Source organism: Marmota flaviventris, chromosome 5 (assembly GCF_047511675.1).
Source record: "Marmota flaviventris isolate mMarFla1 chromosome 5, mMarFla1.hap1, whole genome shotgun sequence".
Lineage (NCBI taxonomy): Eukaryota > Metazoa > Chordata > Mammalia > Rodentia > Sciuridae > Marmota > Marmota flaviventris.
Window position 1 is genome coordinate 147,391,920 of NC_092502.1, and position 24,245 is coordinate 147,416,164.

General features: G+C 34.4%; 1 protein-coding gene across 3 annotated transcripts in view; it reads left to right on the forward strand.

Moving 5' to 3' along the window:
* Wdr70 (WD repeat domain 70) overlaps window positions 1-23,488 on the forward strand; it is a 289,453-nt gene extending 265,965 nt beyond the window's left edge. For all 3 annotated transcript variants that reach the window (XM_027936264.2, XM_071612680.1, XM_071612679.1), the window contains one exon: window positions 23,303-23,488. In XM_027936264.2, coding sequence (XP_027792065.1) covers window positions 23,303-23,390 — 88 coding nt within the window. In that variant the 3' untranslated portion in view covers window positions 23,391-23,488. The remainder of the gene's footprint in view (window positions 1-23,302) is intronic.
* The last annotated feature ends 757 nt before the right edge of the window (window positions 23,489-24,245 follow it).

Below are 24,245 nucleotides of genomic sequence, written 5' to 3' on the forward strand. Positions count from 1 at the left end.
AAAAAATGGACTCTAAAATGATGAATTTTAAAACTACACTAGTTTAGTCAGAGCTATAGCATAGTATAAACTATTATGTGGAAAAAAGTCACTACATTGCCATAGTTGACGAGGGTTAAAAGCAAGAAAAGGAGAGGAGTTCATAGTATCAATTTGTACATGGAGAGCTGTGTATGTAAGCAACCTTGCCCAGCAGATCCAGCCTCTTGGATTGCCTTGGATAGCTTACATGGATATATGAGTGAACATGTAGGGTTCTTAAAGCTACTATACCACCTGTATTTACATTAAAGAAGGGGGGTACTATTGTAGAATTTTCAGATTTTAATTATTTTAGCTTTTTGTTAGGACTACTTTAGATGAGTTTAAAAATAATACTGATAGCTTCTATATATTCTTCTACTTTTAAGACCTTAGACAACCATACTACAGTTAATTATTAAAGCTGTGAACTCAATACCGGTATAATACTGTTAACCAAGCTACACACCTTACTTGGTTTTCATTAGTTTTTCTACTGATATCCTTTCTTTTTCTCAGGAGTGTGTGAGTGTTGCAGTGAGTTTTTATTTCTTCATAGTCTCTTCCAGTAGTAACAGTTTCTCAGTCTTTTTGTCATTCATGAACTTGATGCTTTTAATATTTTTAATGTTATTTTGTAGACTTTCTGTCAGTTTGAGTGTGCTGGCATTTTCTCATAATTGGAATGAAGCAATGCACATTTGGCACACAATAACATAGAAGGGGCATTGAATCCTCATACATCATCATATCTAAGAGTTTCATGATTTGAATTATCTTATTAATGGTGATAATAAGTTTGGTCACATGATTAAAGTGATGTCTGCCAAGTTTCTCTACTGTAAAGTTGTTGTCATTCATTGTTTTGAATTGATAAATTTCTTGGGGTGATTTTCTTTCTTTTCTTTTTTTTAAATAATTTTAGTTGTATATGAACACAATAACCTTTATGTGTTTATTTTTATGTAATGCTAAGGATCAAACCCAGTGCCCCACACGTGCTAGGCAAGGGCTCTACCACTGAGTTACAGCCCCATCCCAGGGTGATTTTCTTGGACTCTGCAAATCTTATTTCTTTTCAATTTTTTGCTGTCCAATTTTGTCTATAGATGGATTTGTCTGTAATGATTTGATGTTTGTCTGATGGTTATTTTCTTGTTCCTTGTCTTCTATCTATTAAGTGGAACTCTATCAAAAGGAAGAATTGTCCCTTTACCCAAACTTATTTAATTTTCAAATTTTTAAAAATATTTATAGATTCTCTATTTACTACAGAATGGGAGCAAATTTTTACCACATGCACATCAGTTAGAGCACTAATCTCTAGGATATATAAAAAACTCAAAAAACTTAACACACACACACACACACAAAAAAAAAAAACCAAATAATTCAATCAATAAATGGGCCAAAGAACTGAACAGACACTTCTGAGAAGATGATATTCAATTAATCAACAAATATATGAAAAAATGTTCAACATCTCTAACATTTAGAGAAATGCAAATCAAAACTACTCTAAGATTTCATCTCATTCCAGTCAGAATGGCAGCTACTAAGAATACAAACAACAATAAGTGTTGGGGAGGAAGTTGGGGAAAGGGCACACTCTTAACATTGCTGGTGGGACTGCAAATCGGTACAGCCAACCTGGAAAGCAGTATAGAGATTCCTTGGAAAACTGGAAATGGAACCACCATTGGACCCAGCTAACCCACTCCTCAGTTTATACCCAAGGGACTTAAAAACAGCATACTATAGTGATGCAGCCACATCAATGTTTATAGCAGTATAATTCACAATAGCTAAATTGTGGATCCAACCTAGATACCCTTCAGTAGATGAATGAATAAAGAAACTGGTTTATATACACAATGGAATATTACTCAGCATTAAAAGAGAATAAAATCATGGCATTTGCAGGTAAATGGATAGAGTTGGAGAATATCATGCTAAGTGAAGTAAGTCAATCCCCAAAAAAACAAATGCTGAATGTCTTCTCTGATATAAGGGTGCTGATTCATAATGGGGATGGGAGGGGCATGGGAGAAACAGACAAACTCTAGATAGGGCAAAGGGGAGGGAAGGAAAGGGAGGAGGCATAGGGGCAGAAAAGGTGCTGGAATGAGACAGACATCATAACCTTAAGTACATGTATGAAAATGCGAATGGTGTGACTCTACTTTGTGTACAACCAGAGACATAAAAAATAGTGCTCTATTTGTGTAATATGAATTGAATTGCATTCTGCTGTCATATATAACAAATTAGAATAAATTAAATTTAAAAATTAAGAATATATTCTTAGGAACTCTCAAAAGCTTACTTTATGATTTAAAATCCAATACCATCATTATTTAGTTTGTTGCTCTCATTGTTCCAGCTTTGGCCAACAGAAGCTCCTTCAGAACGCTTCTTTTCTTCTTTCAACAGCACCACCCCCACACACTTTTTTTGAGTGCTTCTCTAATTTTTGCACTAAAAAAATGTTCCAGGTTCATCTTTGTTTTTCTTGCCCCCATCCTGGAATCAACCACTTCTCCAAAGAGCCCTAGTTCCTTTTGTTGGAGAATGGTGTTCAGAAACCAAGAGCTGGGTATTAGATGTGCTCAGTGCTGCTCAAGTGCCATTGCTTGTGGGTCCTGCTGGCAAAGCTTGGAAATGTGCATGTGTATACCAACCTACGCATGTACATACATCTCTATTTCTGATTCATCCATCTGTATTTATATTTTAAAAACCATGAGTTTAAACTGAAACCTCATTTCAGTCTTATACTACAGGGTTTATACATAATAGTAGGTTTATTTAGCCTTTCTCCATCTGTATTTGTAACTTCTTTCTTCAGTAGTAAGAAACCCCGCTCCTATTTGTTCAGTCCTGGTGTACACATAAAGTAATTTCAGAAAGGATAATACATATGTTTGGAAGAAACACTTTCCCTAATTATATTACAGCATTTGAGTACAGTTCTTTTTGTCTTTGGGTTTGCGGTATTTAGTCAAGATACTGTTTTCCAAAGTTATTTAGATTAGGTTTTCCCCCTACCCCATTAATGTTGTATTATTCCTTTGAAATGAAGTTAGATTCATTCATTAGTGCTTATATTCCTTTTTTCAGTTTCCAAATTTTTGTTTTATTTTGCAGGATATGTGAAATATTACTGGAGTACTAGGAGTAAGAGCTTAAAAGAAATATACTCAGAGATTATCTTTCTTTATCCCATGCTCCCGTGTTGACGTTCCCAGTTCTCCCTTCGTTCAGCCCTCCACCCCTAGAGTAAACCAATATTTCATTTCTGGTTTATCTTTGTTATATTTTTTTCTGTAAAATTGAACAATACTTGAGTATTTTCTTATATACCATTCTTTCTTATATGAAGGGTAGTGTAGTATAAATACTTGATTTTTTTCCTTTTTTATCCAAGTTCTATTTGAAACTCTATAGTAAAGTATAATAACAACGTATGAACAGATGAGTGAAGTAAAATGTCAATATTTTTAATAGACTGTTATAGCGCACATCAAACTTTCATAAAATTACTGCTTATCTGTGATTATTCACAAAGTAGTTGGTTCTCTAAAGTCTTCATTAAAATTTCGGTATGAAGTTTAATTTTAAGTTACTAACTTTGGGAGAAGCATTTACAAATATGTCAATTGTTTTTATTATGACAGTTTCAATCAGTTTAGGACTTTCACTAATTTTTATTCCCCATCTTTACTGATATATAATTGACGTTAAAATTGTCTATATATAAGGTTATGAGTTGATATAGTCTTTAGGGCTTTTCTTTTATTCACATAGTGGTATGACCTAGAAATCTCTCTATGTCTGTTCATAGAGCTCATTCTCATTCTTTTCATAGTTGTATAGTAGCCTACTGTGTGGGTATAGCATAATTTATTTAGCCATTCATTCTCCAATATATGGGTAGTTTGTTTCCTGTATTTTGTAATTACTAATAATGCTGTAGTGAATAAATGCTTGGTGCATGTATAATTTTGTATTGTTGGAGGTATAGTCATGGTTTTCTTTTTTAAAATTTTTTTCTTGGTGCATTATAGTTATACATAATAGTAGATTTCATTGTGACATATTCATACATGCACATAGCATAAATTGGTCTGCTTCATTCCCCCAGTTCTTCACCTATTCCTTCCTTTCTCCCTTCCCTTCTCCCTCCCCTGTCACCTTTCTTTCTTTTTTATTTAACTTATTCTAATTTGTTATATATGACAGCAGAATGCAATTCACTTCATATTACACAAATAGAGCACTATTTTTCATGTCTCTGGTTGTACACAAAGTAGAGTCACACCATTCGCGTTTTCATACATGTACTTAAGGTTATGATGTCTGTCTCATTCCAGCACCTTTTCTGCCCCTATGCCTCCTCCCTTTCCTTCCCTCCCCTTTGCCCTATCTAGAGTTTGTCTGTTTCTCCCATGCCCCTCCCATCCCCATTATGAATCAGCACCCTTATATCAGAGAAGACATTCAGCATTTGTTTTTTTGGGGATTGACTTACTTCACTTAGCATGATATTCTCCAACTCTATCCATTTACCTGCAAATGCCATGATTTTATTCTCTTTTAATGCTGAGTAATATTCCATTGTGTATATAAACCAGTTTCTTTATTCATTCATCTACTGAAGGGTATCTAGGTTGGACCCACAATTTAGCTATTGTGAATTATACTGCTATAAACATTGATGTGGCTGCATCACTATAGTATGCTGTTTTTAAGTCCCTTGGGTATAAACTGAGGAGTGGGTTAGCTGGGTCCAATGGTGGTTCCATTTCCAGTTTTCCAAGGAATCTCTATACTGCTTTCCAGGTTGGCTGTACCGATTTGCAGTCCCACCAGCAATGTTAAGAGTGTGCCCTTTCCCCAACTTCCTCCCCAACACTTATTGTTGTTTGTATTCTTAGTAGCTGCCGTTCTGACTGGAGTGAGATGAAATCTTAGAGTAGTTTTGATTTGCATTTCTCTAAATGCTAGAGATGTTGAACTTTTTTTTATATATTTGTTGATTAATTGAATATCATCTTCTCAGAAGTGTCTGTTAAAGTCTTTGGCCCATTTATTGATTGGATTATTTGGGTGTTTTGTGTGTGTGTTAAGTTTTTTGAGTTTTTTATATATCCTAGAGATTAGTGCTCTAACTGATGTGCATGTGGTAAAAATTTGCTCCCATTCTGCAGGCTCTCTATTCACTTCACTGATTATTTCTTTTCCTGAGAAGAAGCTTTTTAGTTTGAATCCATCCCATTTATTGATTCTTGATTTTAATTCTTGCACTATAGGAATCTTATTAAGGAAGTCAGGTTCTAATCTGACATGATGGAGATTTGGGTCTACTTTTTCTTCTGTTGGACGCAGGATCTCTGCTTTAATTCCTAGGTTCTTGATCCAGTTTTGTGCATGGTGAGATATAGGGGCTTAATTTAATTTTGTTGCACATGGATTTCCAGTTTTCCCAGCACCATTTGTTGAAGAGGCTATCTTTTCTTCAATATGTGTTTTTGGCACTTTCGTCTAAATAGAACAACTGTAATTATGTGGGTTTGTCTCTGTGTCCTTTATTCTGTACCATTGGTCTACAAGTCTATTTTGGTGCCAATACCATGCAGTTTTTGTTACTATTGCTCTGTAGTATAATATAGTATAGTATAGTCTGGTATAGTGATGCTACCTACTTCATTCTTCTTGCTAAGGATTGCTTTAGCTCTTCTGGGTCACTTATTTTTCCAGATGAATTTCATAACTGCTTTTTCTGTTTCTATGAGGAATGTCATTAGGATTTTGATTGGAATTGCATTAAATTATATCATGCTTTTGACAGTATGGTCATTTTGACAATATTAATTTTGCCTATGCAAGAACAAGGTAGATCTTTCCATCTTCTAAGGTTTTCTTTGATTCCTTTCTTTAGTGTTCTGTAGTTTTCATTGTGGAGGTCTTTCACCTCTTTCGTTAAGTTGATTCCCAAGTATTTTACATTTTTTTAGGCTATTGTAATTGGATAGTTTTCCTTGTTTCTCTTTTAGAGGATTTGTCACTGATATATAGAAATGGCTATGATTTATGGGTGTTGATTTTATATCCTGCTACTTTGCTAAATTTATTGATTAGTTCTAGAAGTTTTCTGGTAGAAGTTTTTGGGTCTTCTAGGTATAGAATCATATCATCGACAGATAGTGTTAATTTGAGTTCTTCTTTTCCTGTTCATATCCCTTTAATTTCTTTTTTCTGTCTAATTGTTCTAGCTAGTGGTTCAAGAACTATGTTAAATAGAAATAGTGAAAGAGGGCATCCTGTCTTGTTCCAGTTTTTAGAGGGAATGTTTTCAATTTTTCTCCATTTAGAGTGATGTTAGCCTGGAACTTAGCATAGATAGCTTTTACAATGTTGAGATATGTTCCTGTTATCCCTAGTTTTTCTAGTGTGTTGAACACGAAGGGGTGCTATATTTTGTCAAATGCTTTTTCTGCATATATTGAGATGCTCATGTGATTCTTATCTTTAAGTTTATTGATGTGATGAATTACTTTTATTGATTTCACATTTTGAACCAATCTTGCATTCTTGGGATGAACCCCACTTGATTTTGGTGCACTATCTTTTTAATGTGTATTTGTACTCAATTTGCCAGAATTTTATTGAGAATTTTTGCATCTATGTTCATTAGAGATATCAGTCTGAAGTTTTCTTTCTTTGATGTGTCTTTGTCTGGTTTTGGAATCAAGGTGATATTGGCCTCATAGAATGAGTTTAGAAGTGCTCCCTCTTTTTCTCTTTCATGAAATAATTGGAGAAGTATTGGTATTACTTATTCTTTAAAGGTGTTGTAGAGCTCAGCCAGGTATCCATCCAGTCCTGGGCTTTTCTTGGTTGATAGGCTTTTGATGGTGTCTTCTGTTTCATTGATTGAAATTTATCTGTTTAAATCATGTGTGTCATCCTGGTTCAGTTTGGGCAAATCATATGACTCTAGAAATTTGTCAATGCCTTCAATATTTTCTATTTTATTGGAGTACAAATTTTCAAAATAATTTCTTATTATCTTCTGTATTTCAGTAGTGTCTGTTGTGATATTTCCTTTCTCATCACGAATGTTGTCAATTTTTTAATTGTTTCTTTTGTTTCAATTTTATTGATTTTAGCTCTAATTTTAATTATTTCCTGTATTCTACTGCCTTTGGTGTTGATTTGTTCTTCTTTCCTAGGGTTTTGAGATGTAATATTAGGTCATTTGTTTATTAACTTTTTCTTCTTTTAAGGAATGAACTCCATGCAATGAACTTTCCTCTTAGTACTGTCTTCATAGTGTCCCAGAGATTTTGATATCAGTGTTCTCATTTACCTCTAAGAATTTTTTAATTTCTTCTTTGATGTCTTTTGTAACCCATTGTTCATGTTATCTAGTCTCCAGGTGTTGGAGTAACTTTTATTTTTTATTTTATCATTGATTTCTAATTTCATTCCATTGTGATCTGATAGAATGTAAAATAATACCTCTACTTTTTTGTATTTGCTAAGAGTTGCTTTGTAGCATAATATATAGTTTATTTTAGAGATGGATTTATGTGCTTCTGAGAAGAAAGTGTGTTCGTTTGTTGATGGATGAAATATTCTATGTATTCGGTTAAGTCTACATTATTGATTGTATTATTGAATTCTATAGTTTCTTTGTTCAGCTTTTATTTGGAAGATCTTTCCAGTGATGAAAGAGGTGTGTTGAAGTCACCCAGAATTATCATGTTGTGGTCTATTTGACTCTTGAACTTGAGAAGAGTTTGTTTGATGAATGTAGATGCTCCATTGTTTGGGGCATATATGTTTATAATTGTTATGTCTTGTTGATGTAGGTTCCCTTGAGCAGTATGAAATGTCCTTTTTTATCCCTTTTGATTAACTTTGGCTTGAAGTGTACTTTATTTGATATGAGGATGGAAACCCCTGCTTGTTTCCGCAGTCCATGTGAGTGGTATGTTTCTTCCCAACTTTTCACCTTCAGTTTGTGGGTGTCTTTTCCTATGAGATGAGTTTCTTGGAGGCAGCATATTGATGGGTCTTTTTAAAAATCTAGTCTGCTAGTCTATGTCATTTGATTGGTGAGTTTAGGCCATTAACATGATTTGTCCATCATCTTTCTCTACATTACTGGTCTCACTTCTATTTTTTTGAATTTTCTTTTTTTTTTCTCTTCAGCTTCTGCATATGAAATAAAACATATGACCCTTGATTTCTGAGTTTGGTTTATCTCACCTGGTATAATGTTCTCCAGTTGCATCCATTTTCCTGCAGATTGCATAATTTCGTTTTTCATTATGGCCAAGTATAACTCCATTGTGCAAATATACCACATTCTCTTTACCCATTCATTTACTAACAGACATCTAGGTTAACTTGGCTATTGTGAATTTTGCTATTATAAACATGGGTATCCATGCATTTCTTACAATGCTGACTTTAAAATTCTTCTATTTAAGTAGCTGAGTCATACGGTAGTTCCATTCCTAGTCTTTGAGGAAATTTCATACCCATCTCCACATACTAATTTATAGTTCCACCAACAGTGTATTTAAGTGTTCCATTTCCCCCCACATCCTCACTAGTATTTATTATTTTTTGTATGCTTACTAAGTACCATTCTAATGAGAGAGAGGTAATCTCTGTGTGGTTTTAATTTGTATTTTGCTGATTGCTAAACATGTTCAATATTTTTTCAAAAATTTTGAGTTTTTTTTTCTATAATAATTTAGTTTAGTTAATTTGCCCATGGATTGATTGTATTGTTTGTTTTTCTGGTGGAAGGTTTTTTGAGTTCTTTGTATATGCCAGGTATTAATTCTCTATTGTACGAGTAGCTGGAAAAGATTTTCTCCCATTCTGTAGCTCTATTCATGCTTTTAATTGTTTCCTTTGTTGTACAGAGGCTTTTAAATTTGATGCCAACCCATTTGTTAATTCTTGGTTTTGTTTCCCGAACTTTATAAGTCTTATTGAGGAAGTCGATGTTGGAGTGTTGAGCCCATATTTTTTTTTTAGTAGTTGCAGTTTTAGATCTAATTGCTAGGTCTTTGATCCACTTTAAGATGACTTTTGAATTGAGTGAGAGATAGGGATATAATTTCATTCTTTTGCATATCCTGTTTTCCCAGCATCATTTGTTTTTTTTTCCCCCAACATGTTTTTGGCTCCTTTGATAAGTATCAGATGACTGTACTTGTGTGGATTTGTCTCTGAGTCTTCTATTCCATTAGTCTGAGTGTTCATTTTTATGGCAGTGCAATTCAGTTTTTGTTACTGTAGGTCTGTAGTATAATTAGAAGTGAGGAATTGTGATGCCTCTAGCATGCTCTTTTTTTTTTTTTTTTTTGTACCAGGGATTGAACCTAGGGGATCTTAACCACTGAGCCACATCCCTAGGCCTTTTTACTTTTTATTTTGAGACAAGGTTTTGCTAAATTGCTTACGGCTTCATTAAGTTGCTAAGGCTAGCCTCAAACTTGTGATTCTTCTGCATCAGCCTTCTGAGTTGCTGGAATTGCAGATATGTGCTACCATATCTAGCTCCAGCATTGCTCTTGTTGTTTAATATTGCTTTGACTATTTTGAGTCTTTTATTTATCTGTGTGAATTTTTCCAGTTCTGTGAAGACTATCTCTGGTATCTTGATGGGGTCACATTGAATCTTTATATCACTTTTAGTAGTATGACCATTTTAACAATATTCTGCCTATTCAAGAGCATGGGTGGTCTTTCCATCTTCTAGTATCTTCTTCAATTTCTTTTTTCAGCATTCTATAATTTTCTTGCAGACATCTTTCACCTCCGTGGTTAGATTTATTCCTATGTATTTTTTTTTTTGAGACTATTGTAAGGGAATTGTTTTCCTGATTTTTAAAAAATATTTATTTTTAGGTATACATGGGCACAATGCCTTTATTTTATTTACTTATTTTTATGTGGTGCTGAGGATCGAACCCAGGGCCTCGCCTGTGCTAGGTGAGCACTCTACCGCTGAGCTTCAGTTCCAGCCCCAGTTTTCCTGATTTTTTTTTTTCCAGCAGATTCATTATTTGTAAATGTTAAAGCCATAGATTTAACATTCTTCTGCCTCAGCCTCCTGAGTTGTAGGTATGTGCCACCATACCTAGCTCCAGCATTGCTCCTGTTGTTTAATATTGCTTTGACTCATGTTTTAACACGTTGATCTGTTACTTTGCTGAATTTGTCAGTTCTAGTCTTTTGATGATTTTTTTTTTTTGATCTTCTAAGCAGGATCATATCATCTGCAAATAGTGATAATTTGACTTTTTCCTTTACTATTTATATCTTACTTCTTTCTCTTGACTAATTGCTCTGGCTAAAATTTCAAGAACCTTATTGATTAGGAGTGAGGAGAATAGACATCCATATCCTGTTCCTGATTTTATAGGAAGTACTTTCAGTTTTTCCTAATTAGTGTGATGTTGGCTTTGGGTTTTTCACATGATATTTAGGTAAGTTCCTTTTATCCCTAATTTCATCATTGTTTTTAACATCGGTTTTATGTTTTTTATGTATTGCTAAAATTTTCTCAATTTTGAGAAAACTAGACCCTGGTCATTTTTCAACACATTAAGGTGTTGGGAAAAATTCCTTACGAACCAACTCAACTTACATGTCATATCAGCCCCCTATATGCTAATCATTAGGAGCTACTTTGCTTTAAAGGAAAACACATTGTCTTAGCTTGGTTCCTTAGAAACAGACCTTAAGATAATGATTCATGTAAAGGGGACTTATTAGGGCATAATCCTAGAGAAAACCAGCAGGGAAATGGAAAAATGCAAGGAAAGAAGCAAAGCTGCAGTATCAAAAGCAGTCTCATGGAGAGCCGCTTTGGCTCAGTCCTGCAGCAGGACCCCAGAGACTATGGTCAGAGTTGTCCTGGTCAGAGACATGGCAGCTAAAGTATCTTTACTCCCTCATCTGTTGATTATTGGTAATGGATGGAGTTGTTGCAAAAGACATTTCCAGATGCTGCCAGCTCTCCAGGGTTTCAGAGATAGTTGCTACTGCTATGAAAGAATGCACACCAAAACCAAAACAACAAAACAAAACAAAAAACCTATAGGGGTTTGAGGGGATCTGGAGGGAGCATTGTGTCCTTGCTGTGTGTCTGTTGTGGCAGAACAAGCTTTACTGTGCACTCTCAATGGTGATCGTTCACAGTGTGTTCTAATACCCACACAGTACAGATGGAATATATCTGAACAGCGAGCTGGATAATATTACAACAGCTAAGAGGGTCATATCAAGGCTGGCCAACTAAATAGTGTACATTCAGACTTCATTTGTATAGAATTTGTGTATGAGCTAATATATGTCAGCACATCACTGGCAGTCAGCTAAGCTCATAGATTATGTCTGTGTTGAAACTTCTGTTTTAATGGAGTAGTTATCCTCTCTTAAAATAAAGGGGTCTTTTGTACTTTAAAAATCTTGTTTAGAAATACAACAAAGCTTGATTGAAGAAAGAAGAGAAAGCCATCAAATTAATTTTGTTAAACATGGTAAGCATCATTTTGTTGGCTAACTGCTCCAAATACAAGCGTTTATAAACACCCCAAATAAATCATTGAGATGTCTCTACTACAGGTATTGTAATAATACTGTTTGCTGATTATCAGTGGACATTAGCAATATATAAATCATAGAAAAGTGTCAAAAACCTAATTTACCATTGAAGAAAAGGAGACACTAAGAAGGTAACCTTTAGAACCTGATAGCGAGCTCTTGCTGCAACCATCCAGGAACCTGGGCTTAGAATTTCCAGGGTTTTGTTCTCACATCTAACAACAAATTACTTTGATAAAAGATAAATTTCAATTTAGCATATAGTTTTCAGATCTGAATTTTTAAGTAATATATTCATGCAGAAAAGAAAAAATGTCTAGCAGTACTTACAGTTTTTTAGGTTAGACAGTGCAATTCTGAAAGCCTCCCTTTCACTTAACCACCAGTTCATTCTACTACTTAGAGATACCAACATCTGAAAATTCTTGTTTATTCTCCCAGAGAGAATCCCTGTGTAAATGTGCAGATACATATATGGATACATTCATTATGTGAAAAAACAGGTGTATAGTATGTTTTACAAGTTGGATTTGTTTTTTATATCTGGAGAGTGGGTCAGTCCATTCATGCATATCTAGCTAATTTTTTATACTTTCTTCATTTATTTCAATGTATGGACATATTGTACTTTTCTGAAACAATGTGGTCTTGAGAGATAGTTACATTATTTTCAGTTCTTAGCTTTCATAAATAATACTGAAATTAATGTGAACTTGCTGGGCTGCTTAGGGCCCCACCAAGTTGCTGAAGCTGGCTTTGAACTCATGATCCTCCTGCCTCAGCCCTTCAAGTTGATGGGATTATAGTCACACATCACTGCACCCAGCTGGAGGGACCTTTTTTTTTTTCTTTAACCATACCGCCATAGAATTCCAATTTAATTTTTCTAGTTGATTAGCCAGTTCTTGTAACACTTACTACTAGATAATATAATTTTCCTCATTGAATTGAAATGGCACTTTTATTGCATATAGTGTATTTTTGTATGAATTTTAGTCAGTTTCTAGATTCTCTGTTCTATTAATTCAAGTATCAGTGTCAAATAGTTTTTATTATTATAGGACTGCCTGCTCTTATTGTTATTTATTTTTTAATTGTAGATGGACACAATACCTTTATTTTATTTATTTATTTTTATGTGGTACTGAGGATCAAACCCAGTGCCTCACACATGCTAGACAAGTGCTCTACCACTGAGCTACAAACCCAGACCCTGCTCTCATTATTTATCTATTCTATCTATTCTATTTATTCTTGCAGATCTGTATGACTTTATTCTAATTACCTAGGATTCTCCCCTCCCCTGAATTATTGGTGGAATTTTTAGTACAATTGAGTTAAATGTATATATTAATTTAGATGAAATTCTATAATAGTGGTTCTTTGAAACCAACCAAAGAATATATCTTTATATTTAATCATATCACTGTATCCCTTCAGTGGTATTTTAAGTTTTTTTCATATTTATCTTTCATATTCCTTCTAAGTTCACGCCTACGTTTTTTGTGTGCTTCTATAAAAAAAGAATCTTTTCTTCACTGAATTCATATATGTGTAATATATATATTAGTTTTGTATCCAGCTGTTTTATTGCATTTTTCTATTGTTTTAAGTAATTTTTATCCAGTTTTCTGGGATTTACAGGTATAAAGCTATATCACAGGCAAATAATGATAAGTTTATCTCCTCCTTTACAATTTTTATACACCTGGCATTTTTTTTTCTTATCTAATTGCATTGTCTACCACCAGAATAATAGTAAATTGTATCAATGATAGTACACATTCTTTTTTTCACTTTGAACTTTAACAGGCAAAATTTTGTTGGACTAAACCATATAAAAATCTTTTTTGTAAGCAAAAATGTTGAATAGCAGTTTCATATTGTTCAATATAATGGTATGTCTCCATAAAACATGGTGACTTTTGAAAACACACATACAAAAGTTTAAGAATAATTCATCTCTTTCTATTTTATTTATTCAACAAAGATTTACTAAAGACCTACTTTGTGTCAGATATTGTTCTAGGATGTGGGGAGATAGCTATTATTATAGAGCTTACATTCTGATAGAGGCAAACAATACCTAAATCCATAAATGTTAGATATAGTAAGTGTTAAGAATAAAACTAAGTTAGAGATAATGGACACAAAATAATAGGGGTGGGATAGTGGTGGAATTGTGCTATTTTAGATACGGTAGTCAGATCACTCTTCTAAAGTGATCTTTGGCCTGAGTGAAATGAGGAATTGAATCATGCAGATACTTTTGGGAAGAGCATCACATGAGAGAAAACACCCTTCAAAGGTCAAAGGCATATATGCATCCAGAATAGATGCTTAGTTTTACTAAATCCTTTCTCTCTACTAGAGAGGTGACCAGATGATTTTCTTACTTTGATCTATAAATTTGATTAATTATATTACTGCATTTCCTGATAACAAACCATCCTGGCATCTTTGATCTGACACATGGTTTTTGTCGGATGTTAGGCTATCTTCCTGAAAGTTTTATATGTTTTTTTTTCTTTTCTGGATGCCGTCTAGACTATTTTGAAACTATTTAACCTACACATTTTGAAAAGACTTGATTTAATTTACCTCTAAAACTATCAAAGCCTGTAACTGGGGTTGTGGCCCAGAGGTAGAGCACTCACTTGCCTAGTATACATGAGGCACTGGGTTTGATTCTCAGCACCACATAAAAAAATGAAATAAAGATATTGTGTAAACTAAAAAATAAATATTAAAAAAACTATCAAAACCTGTTGCTTCTGTGAAGCGGAGCATGAGTAGTACTTCCTTAATTTATTTCTATCTTTCCCCGGCAAGTAGTCTATTTGGAGTTTCTGACTCTTCCAAGGTGGCTAGTCAATATTTTATTGGATAGTCATTCATCCAGATTTTCAGCTTTATTTAAATACAATTAGTTGAAACTGAAGTTGTTTTTGTTCACTGACGACTTTTGCCTGAAGATATTTTCCACACCATAGGCAATTTATATTTAAAATTGGATAATGTGTTGGATTAAAAGTAGCTTTGCAAGGAGGGTAGGACAGGTATTGTCATATGTGCACCTTAATTATGAGGAGACTACAGCTTAGAGATCTGCTGTTAACAGTAGCTGAAACTAGAACTACCAGTTCTTTTGATCCCCTAATGAGCCTTGCAGAGAACTGCGCTCCCTCTTAGTATACACCTTTCTCCCATTGCATTTGCTCCCATCTCTTTCCTTCCACCCAATTTCATCACCTTACATTTACTGCTTACTAACTAAGTTAATGGCACTGTCTGCCTGCGACATATAATTTGTTAGCCAAGATCATGGTTCTCTTTCTCCTGTGTTCACCTGCTGGAGTATGCTGTTTATTGCCAAGTGGCAAAGTGTTTGAAGGGAAGCTAATATTTAAAGGGATCGTTTCATAAAGGTCACTGTAATTGAGAATGTGTGTCTGGTTGTTTTTCTTCACTGCAATTGACTTCTGTCAGTGATGAAATGAAGATCTATTTACTGTATCTTGCTTTAACACAGAAAAGCACTCTTAGACATTCTATAAATCTGTCTCCCTACTAACAACATATACTCATCTGCATTCTCCAGTGATGATAATGAAGAGTCTTTGAACACTTTACATTTATCAGTTGAATGTTTAAGCTTCATTCCTTCATTAGCAATGATATAGCCATGAAAGTTTTCAAACACAGCAGGATCACAGAGGACTCTGTTCAGCCACACATGGGCAGATTTAGTTACAGTTTCTTGTTTAAAAGATGCTGTAGGAGGGAGGGGAAAGGAGCTGGCTGGGGCGTAGTGGGCAGGATGTGGATCCAGAATGCTATTAGCTTTCACATCAGACAGGGATAGATGTGTGTGGGAGCCTGGAGCTTGGCCAGCAGCCTGCCAGTCTGACAGCTCTGTCAACCATGGCCACCTTTCTTGCCAGATAAGCTTCCATTATTGCTGGTTCAGTCAATTTAATTTTTGGTGTATGTGTCTTGTCTGATACAGGATATGTGCTTGTGTGTGTGGTTGTGTATGTATCATCCCATCTATAAAGAATACATTTAAAGTCATGTTGAGTTAATAGGCAACATTTAAAGAAGTTATTTTGTGACTGAGTGAAGGTTTATGTATTATTTGTGTCAGGAAGAGAGACATGCACAGAGAGAAAAATATCTTTTTTTTTTCTCCTTGAGTTATATTTAGGTAACTAGTAGTCACTGTCTACCATATTCCTGTGTAGAAGCCAGCGCTTCTCAGAGTGGCTTTGTGAACTGCCTGTATCCTAGCTGTGTGTGTGTGTGTGTTGGGGGAGAAATTTTGATTTATAGGCTTCAGCCCAAACCAACTCAGATGTCATGGGATTGGGGCTGGGAATCTACATTTGAGAAGTGCCTTAAATTATCATTTTGTACACTAACATTTGGTAATAATACAAAGTAGCTATTTAAAATAAACCACGAATGATTCCCCTTAAGAAAATTCACACTTACAGATTAGATTGTTTCAATTATAGAGTTTCATAGTGAATTATTTCTACCACAAAAGAATTTGCCCCAGGATTTTTTTGAATACCAAGTTGCCATGTTGTATTTAACATTTGAATTATTTTATTAAATGTTTCCTGCATACAACTTTTTGGAAATACATCTATTATATGAAGTGAAAAATATTTAAAGCAAGCTGTGTAATAATAATGACACTTTGTTGTACTTATACTATGCCAGGCTTGTTTTTAAATTTTATTTATTTATTCATCCATACATATATATTTATATATACATATACATACACATGTAATCCTCACAACAATTCTATGAGGTAAATGATATTACTGTCCTTGTTTTATAAAGAAACTGAGGCCAAAACCCCACAGTTAGCAGGTGACAAAATTGGGGTTTGAGTGCAGGGAGTCTGGCTTCAGAGTCAAGTCTGTGATTTTTAATTACTACACTCTACTCTTTCTCATCACAATGCAGCTAGTAGTAGTTTTTAGAAAAGTTGGGTGATAGTGAAGCTGAAAGGCTATTTGTGTGAGCTAGCTTGGCATAGTAGAGGGAACACTAGCCTAAGAGTCACAGTCCTGGGTGTAGTTCCAGCTCTGCCACTACCTGGTGAGTCTCTTACCTTCACTGAGGCTCTTTTCCTTATCCATGAAGTAAGAGGATAGGGTTACACTAATGCCTGGCTTTCATGTATGTTTTGAATAAAAATTGTGGCACACAGTTAAGGATTTTATAAGTGGGAACTTGGACAGGACTTTGATCACACCTGGCCTGTCTCCAGGCTGTGAGTTCTTCAGAGGGTTTATCATTCTAACGCATTCACCCACTTGATGGGAGGGTAGGTAATGGTAATTTTATAGGGTTCTCTTTGTTTTTCTTTTCCTTTCCCTTTTATTTTTTCTGTTCCCACAATTCCCACAGGTTTCATTTATGTCCCTTTTTCTACCCTCACATAGTCTTTAAACTCTCATACATAGCATCATGAGTTAGTATGCCCTATTTATGAGTCTGAGATGGGTTTATTTATTTTTCCAAAATATTTCATGTTCTAAAGAAAATAGAAAATTCTTTATCTAGAAATATCTTGTTGATTTTCTTCTTATGTGTCCCTAATATTAAAAAAAAAAAATCTTTGATTAGCTCTTCAATAGAAAGAAGGAACCATTTCAAGTGGGATCTTTTGGTCAAACCTTTTATTTAATCTTAATAATTCTGCAATTGTGATGACTGGGTCAGAGTTCATCTGGGCTGTATTCATTCTTTCAAGGTTAACAAGTGTGTCAGATTGTCAAGTCATGGCTATAATTGACTTTGGCTTTGAGGTTTTCCTTCATAATAAACAATGGGCCCTGAGCCAAAAAAGCTTGTGGTTTATACTCACATACTGATGATTAAATAATACAAGTGATTTCCCCTCTTACTCGTTCTTTTACCCAGGAGTTTACTTGATGCTCTTGAATGAATCATATCAGAAGAATATCCAAAATTAAAAAGAATGTGACCTGTGGACTTTCCATTGTAGCTGAAAACATTTTGATGACTACACTCTGGCTTGTGTGCTGGAGAAGGATTGCAGAGGCATAAGGTTAGAGCTTAGTCAGAAGAGAAAAGACAGTCCTGCTGACACTTTGAATCTCTTCTGCAAACAATGCACCCCAAAATCCCTTTTAGAAAATTGCAGAGAGAAATTTTACTTATTACTAGCTACTCAACACAAAATTCCTCTGGATGGAAATACTGAAGGTGGGACTCAGTTTCTGTCATTTTCCTATAGCACACAATTGCTAGAAAAGATTCACTTTGTACAAATAACCTTGAGAACCAATTTTTTTTTCATATCAAGGTAAAAATTAATCAGCACAAAGTATCAGCTAATCTAAATTTATAGAATTTGCTTAAGCACCTATATTTGCCTTGTACAATTATATTTACTATTAGCAAATGCAGAGGTTACTGGAAGTAAAGCAGAACTATATTGAAATCTAACCTACTCTCCTTGGTAACTCTAATAAACAAATTGACATAGGTAGTCAAGTGAAAAATGTTTACTATTCCCCGAATAAGTTAATCAAATTGGAAAACACAATTTTCACATCAGCCCTCTGTAAATTTAGGTTTTAAATTAACACTGAGTTAGTATTAAAAATGGGTAAATATGTGCCATAAATCAGTAAAAGAAACAGTTTAGTTAGAACTGACTTCAGTAAGTTGGATACTTTACTGATTCTTCAGTGAGGCTTACTGTATCTGCATTAGCCTGTTGAGTATCCACAGTGATTGTACATTTTGCTGAATGAAATGTTCCCCTTATCTACATTTCCTGTAAGTTAGTCCCTTTATAGGCTTTTGTTTGGGCAAATATAAAAGATAGGGAATGGTGGGCTATGGAAATGCTTTCTTGAAGTGGTGGGATGTTTCTGGCACTGTGTGTGTGTGTGTGTGTGTGTGTGTGTGTGTGTTCTGAGTTGCTTCTGCCATATCTTCATTGTCCATTTGGTTTGGTTTGTTCTACTCTTTTTTGTAGAAGCACTTAATAGAGTCTCTGTTAAAATCAGAGTACAGATTTCAAGTACCCATAAATGAATGCATGTTTTATGGCCAGTGATAATGTTATTTATAGACCTAGAGGGTTTGTTAGTTGTTGTTATTGTTTGTTTCCTGTTGACTTCAAAATCAGGAATTTCTAGAATGGCCTGTTTTATCTTTTGCCTATGTCATTTCACCTTTCTTGACTTTGTTGATTTATTTTTGTAGACGTTTTCTATGCTTAGGGCAAATTAGGCCATTCCCCAAAGAAGAAATCTAGTTTTAATCTTAACTTTGCTAGAGATTACTTACTCATCTCTGTTCCTCATTGTTTTTGTAAAGTAGTGACTAAATAAATCCATTCAAAATGGCCCAGATAGTCCCAAATTGAATTTTTAAAATCTTTCTCATGTGTGAACTTCTGAACTTTTTCAAAAGAATAATGCTGGAAATAAAGTCAAAGATAAAAATTGCTGAAAAGAAAGAATAGCTGCAAGGCTTAAGCTAATATTTTCTCATTGTGCTGCTTATAAAACACTGGTACTTGTTAGGCTAGACAGAAGTGGTCAAGTTGAATGTTAAAGTTGAATAATATTTTTTAGAGAACTAAATCTTTATTCAACAGACAACACATAGCTCTTATTAGAGGTTCTCAATTATACTTTTAAGAATTTATTCATTTACTTATTTTTGTAGTACTGGGGACTGAACCTAAGGCCTCATGTACATTAAGCAGGTACTCGCCCACTGAGCTATATCCCCAGTCCTAGAGTTTTGGTTTTGAGGGCAGGATGGTTTGGGATACAAGAAAGTTGTTTCTCTAGACCACACTTCCCATCCCCTATCCATGACTAACTCTCAAGAATTAAAGGCCTAAGAGTGTAACCCCAAATTTTACTTGTTACAAAGTCTTTAGCAGCTTTCTATGGGGCCAATATCTGCAGATAGAGAAATAGTTTCCCACAGTTGAGGAAGTCTGCCATGTCTTTATCTTAAGAAGACAGATTCTTACCCCACAGCCTTGTTTCTGAGCCCTGCTTTTCTCTGCCCTCTCCCAAGTTAGGGGAGGATGGAGCCCTTTATAGATAGGTACTGCCTACGGTGGTCCATAACCAGTGCTGATGAAGGAAATGTAAGCACTTGGGAAATTTTATAGCAGTTTGATATATGTGAAATCTAATAAAAATTTGGATTATATTTTCCTAGAAATGAATGTAATGTTTTGTATGCAAGGAATTGGAAATAAGAAAACAAACACTGGCCTTGGTTACCAGTTGTTTGAAAAATACAGCCCTAGGCACAGCTCCTGGTCAGGGACAAAGGCTGTCTTCAAGATACCTCCTTTGTGTCCCAGGAAGAGAGTTTATTCTTCCTTACTTCTAAATTCAAGAGCCTAGTTTGCTTTTTCTTTCTCTCTCTTTCTTTCATTTTAATTTTAAAAAGTCCAATTTTGGTAAAGTACACACAACAAAATTTATCATCTCAACTATTTTTGAGTATGCAGCTCAGTAGCATTAAATACACTTGTATTGTTGTGCAACCAGTCTCCAAAAATCTTCATCCTGTTAAAACTAAAACTCTCTATCCATTAAGCAGAAACTCTCCATTTTTCCCTTCCACCCAGTTACTGGAAACCACCACTTTCTATTTCTGTAAGTCTGGCTACTATAAGTATTACATGTAAGTAGACTTATACAGTATTTGTCTTTTTATGACTGGCTTATTTCACTTAGCAAAATATCTGCAGGGTTTATCATGTTGCAGCATTTTAGAATTCCCTTTTCAGAATGAATAATATTCTATTTATGTATACAACATATTTTCTTGCCTATTCATGCATCAGTGAACACTTGTTTCTTCCACCCTCTGGCTCTTGTGAATAATGCTGTCATGAACAAAGGTGTGCAAATATCTCTTCAAAATTGTGCTTTGAGGGGCTGTGGTTGTAACTCAGTGGTAGAATGCTTGCTGAGAATGTGTGAGGTACTGGATTTGATCCTCAGCACCACATAAAAAATAAATAAAATAAAGGTTAAAAAAAAGAAACTTAAAAAAAAAAGATTTTGCTTTGAATTCTTTTGAGAGTATACATGAAGTGAAATGGCTGGATCAGATGGTAATTCTATTTTTAAGTTTCTGAGGAATCTCCATACTGTTTTTCATGGTTGCTGTGTCATTTTATATTCCCATTAACAATATGCAATGATATCAGTTTCTTCATATCCTGGCCATACTTTTGATAGTAGCCATTCTAATGAGTATGAGGTAATGTCTTATTATAGTTTAGTTCAGCATTTCCTTAATGATTAGTGATATTGGGCATGTGCTTTTTAGCCATTTTTATATCTTTGGAAGAAATGTCTATTCATGTTCTTTGCCCATGTTTAAAACGAGGGTGTTTTGGGTACAAAACAAGTTCTTTATGTGTTCTGGATATTATTTCCTTATCAAGTACATCATTTTCAAATATTTTCTACCATTCCATGGTTAGTTTTTCAATCTGTTGATTGTATCCTTTGATCCACAGAAGCTTTGAAATTTTGATATATTTCAATTTATCTATTTTTTTTTCTTTTGTTGTCTCTGCTTTTGGTGTCATATTCAAGAAATCATCGCTGAATCAAGTGTCATCGAGCTTTTTCTCTGTTTTCTTCTAAGAGTTCTGTAGTTTTCATTTTTATGCTTAGGTCTTTGATCCATTTTGAGGTAATATTTAAGGTAATGGTATAAGGTAAGGATTTGGCTTCATTTACTACATGTGAATGTACAATTTTACCAAACAGTGGGTTGATAGAAGTCTAGTTCCCATGATCAATAGTGCTCTATCAAATCTACAGAAAGAAAGAATAAATGGTAATAAAACATTGGGAAATACTGAACATGGGTTTATGCCTTATTTATGGCAAGTTGAGAAAAAGGAGACAATAGCAACTTGATAGTTATATGTCAGGATTTGACTTTGCATATAAAAACATGACTCTTTAAATGAAATATCCTTTTCAACCTCTAGATTTTCTTCCTGTGATCTGCCTTCAATTTCTTTTTTTTTAATATCCAAAAGCAGCATTGCAGCTTCATAGTACTTACATCACATTACAGCTAACACTGATGAGCAGGTGTCTTATGAAACATTGTCAGATATCTTTGGAAGGCCATGTTCCTTTTATTTTTCTTAGACATTAAATATCGAATTCAAGCCAGAACCAGTTTGTTCCCATTCAGGTTTGTCTACAACTAAATGGTTAGCATCTTTGCTACAGGACAAAACATGTAAGAAACACCAATTGTTTTGTTATAGCATGTTCAAAAGTCAGTGGTCTTGCTTTCTAGTAATTCAGCAACCCTGGGCCTATGAAACTCTGCAGCTGCTTTTTGAAATGTTAGAGGTATGACCTGTGTGAGGATGTCATAATAGTGTCTTGAAGTGACAACAAGAACTGTAACCAATTGGATTTGGTATGGGGACAGCTTGGGCTCTGGTAGGTGTGTGAGGTAACTGGAGAGAGGGAATTGTGAACAACTTACGCACGAGGAATTCTAGAGCATGACTCATGTAAGACAACATCAGTATGAGTTGTGGATGGTTTATTTTTCCCTGGGATAATAAACAGAGGTAATGTAAAGTTTTAACCCTGCCAAATAAAAGGAATTTTTGTTGTTGTTATTATCTTTACCATTCTGAAATTACCATGATATAATGCATTGAACTAAAAATGAAGGTGCAAGCCAAAATATGTCATGTAATCTTCAGATATTATACTGTAATGTTTTTTCATAACGTAATAGAGCTGTTTTTAGCGGGAAATCAGTAGTAGCAGATACTATAGGAGCATACATTATAACTATTTGACATTTTCTTGGGATTATTTTCTGTGTGAATAGTAGTAAAAAGGAATGTCATCGAACCAGGTATGTTTAGAAATTACAGAAGGTTTTGCATGCAAAGATTACTTGATGTACGGTGGCAGTATTACAGCAATGATATTGTAATGCAATGTTACAGCCATGTTCATTGATGTAAATGCCTGCTATCTCTATGCTTTGGTCTTGATATGAGGGTGAAAGGGATGTTAATTAGTTTGGTTTTGTTTTTTACTTTTACAGGATCAAATGACAATATTTAGATTAGCTATTATTTTAAACTCAAGTGTTAACTCAAATACTCCTTTTAGTATGTACTATAATCACATGTATTTGGAATAGTTATGTCTAGAATAACCCAGAGAGCTATACATAACAATTATGTATATTTTCACTTGGTGACTATATTTTATCCTCCCAAATGATATCAGTTTGCCTGAATTGGAGGTGGAGGTTTTTGATGTGTGAGCTTCCACTGAATTTTATGTGTTTTTATTTCACTTAAGGAAAGGACAGTGTATACACAATCTGTCACAAGGGAAAAAACCTTTAGAAGAATCTTTGGCTCTTTTCCTGAACATAATTAAATGTCTCTTATCCTTTCCTTTGCCAGAAATTTAATGATTTATATTTAATAATTGAAATGTAATCATTTCCCCAATTTATTCCCACTTGATGAAAGAAGCAAGGTCTAATATAATAAACACTTGCTGACTCAAATTTTCCTCCTCTTTTTAAACTATTTTTTTAGGACTCAGCCCAAAACCATGTTTGCCCAAGTTGAATCTGATGATGAGGAAGCAAAGAATGAACCAGAATGGAAAAAACGTAAAATTTGAAGAATCTTGTTTGAGAACCGTTTGCATGAGGGAAAGGGATATGGAACAGTGTTTTGTTTTCTTTAATGCTTATGAAATAAAAAATGCATTTTTATGAACAGATTTTGTCCTTTCCATCATTGAGTCATCCAAAAGATTGATAGTTATTCTTCACTACAATTGTGCTTATATTTTCTTACCTACAACTGTTAAAGTGTGTTACAAGTAAGCAAAAAATAGAGAGTTAGCCTGTTACAAGTACTTTAGGTATTTGGAGACTCATTCAACAGTACTTGCCTTGTATAGATTCTCATAACTTCAGATGGAAAATGAACATTGAGATGTACATCTGTCTTGAGCAATTTTAGGAACATACCATGGAAATAGAGGTCAAAAAGTTTAATATTCCTGTATAATGTCACAACAATTGTTTATATGACTGTAAATAATTAGGCTGAGTTCAAACAAGAGCATTGTCATACTAGGAAAGAAGAATGTGTGTCTGATTGTCTTTCTACAGTAGAACACAGTGGCTAGTTAGGAGAGCTGGCTCTGAAGTCAGGCCAGTGTGGGTTCGAGTCCTGGCTCTGCTCTTCACTGTCTGGCTCACCTTTGGAGAATTATTAAACTATGTTGTAGCCTCGAGATAGCAGTACTAACCTTGTAGGCTTATCAGAAGGATTAAATAAGACTTTCCATGTACAGCATTTGGTGCACTACTTGGAACATAATAAATTCACACTAAATATTTGCTGTTTTAACATAGGGCTAATAATATGACTTTGCTGATTTTCATTAGTATTAAATTTTAAAGATATAGAAATGCTTGGTAAAAGTAATGACTATATAAATAGGTAACATTAAAAATCATGCTAA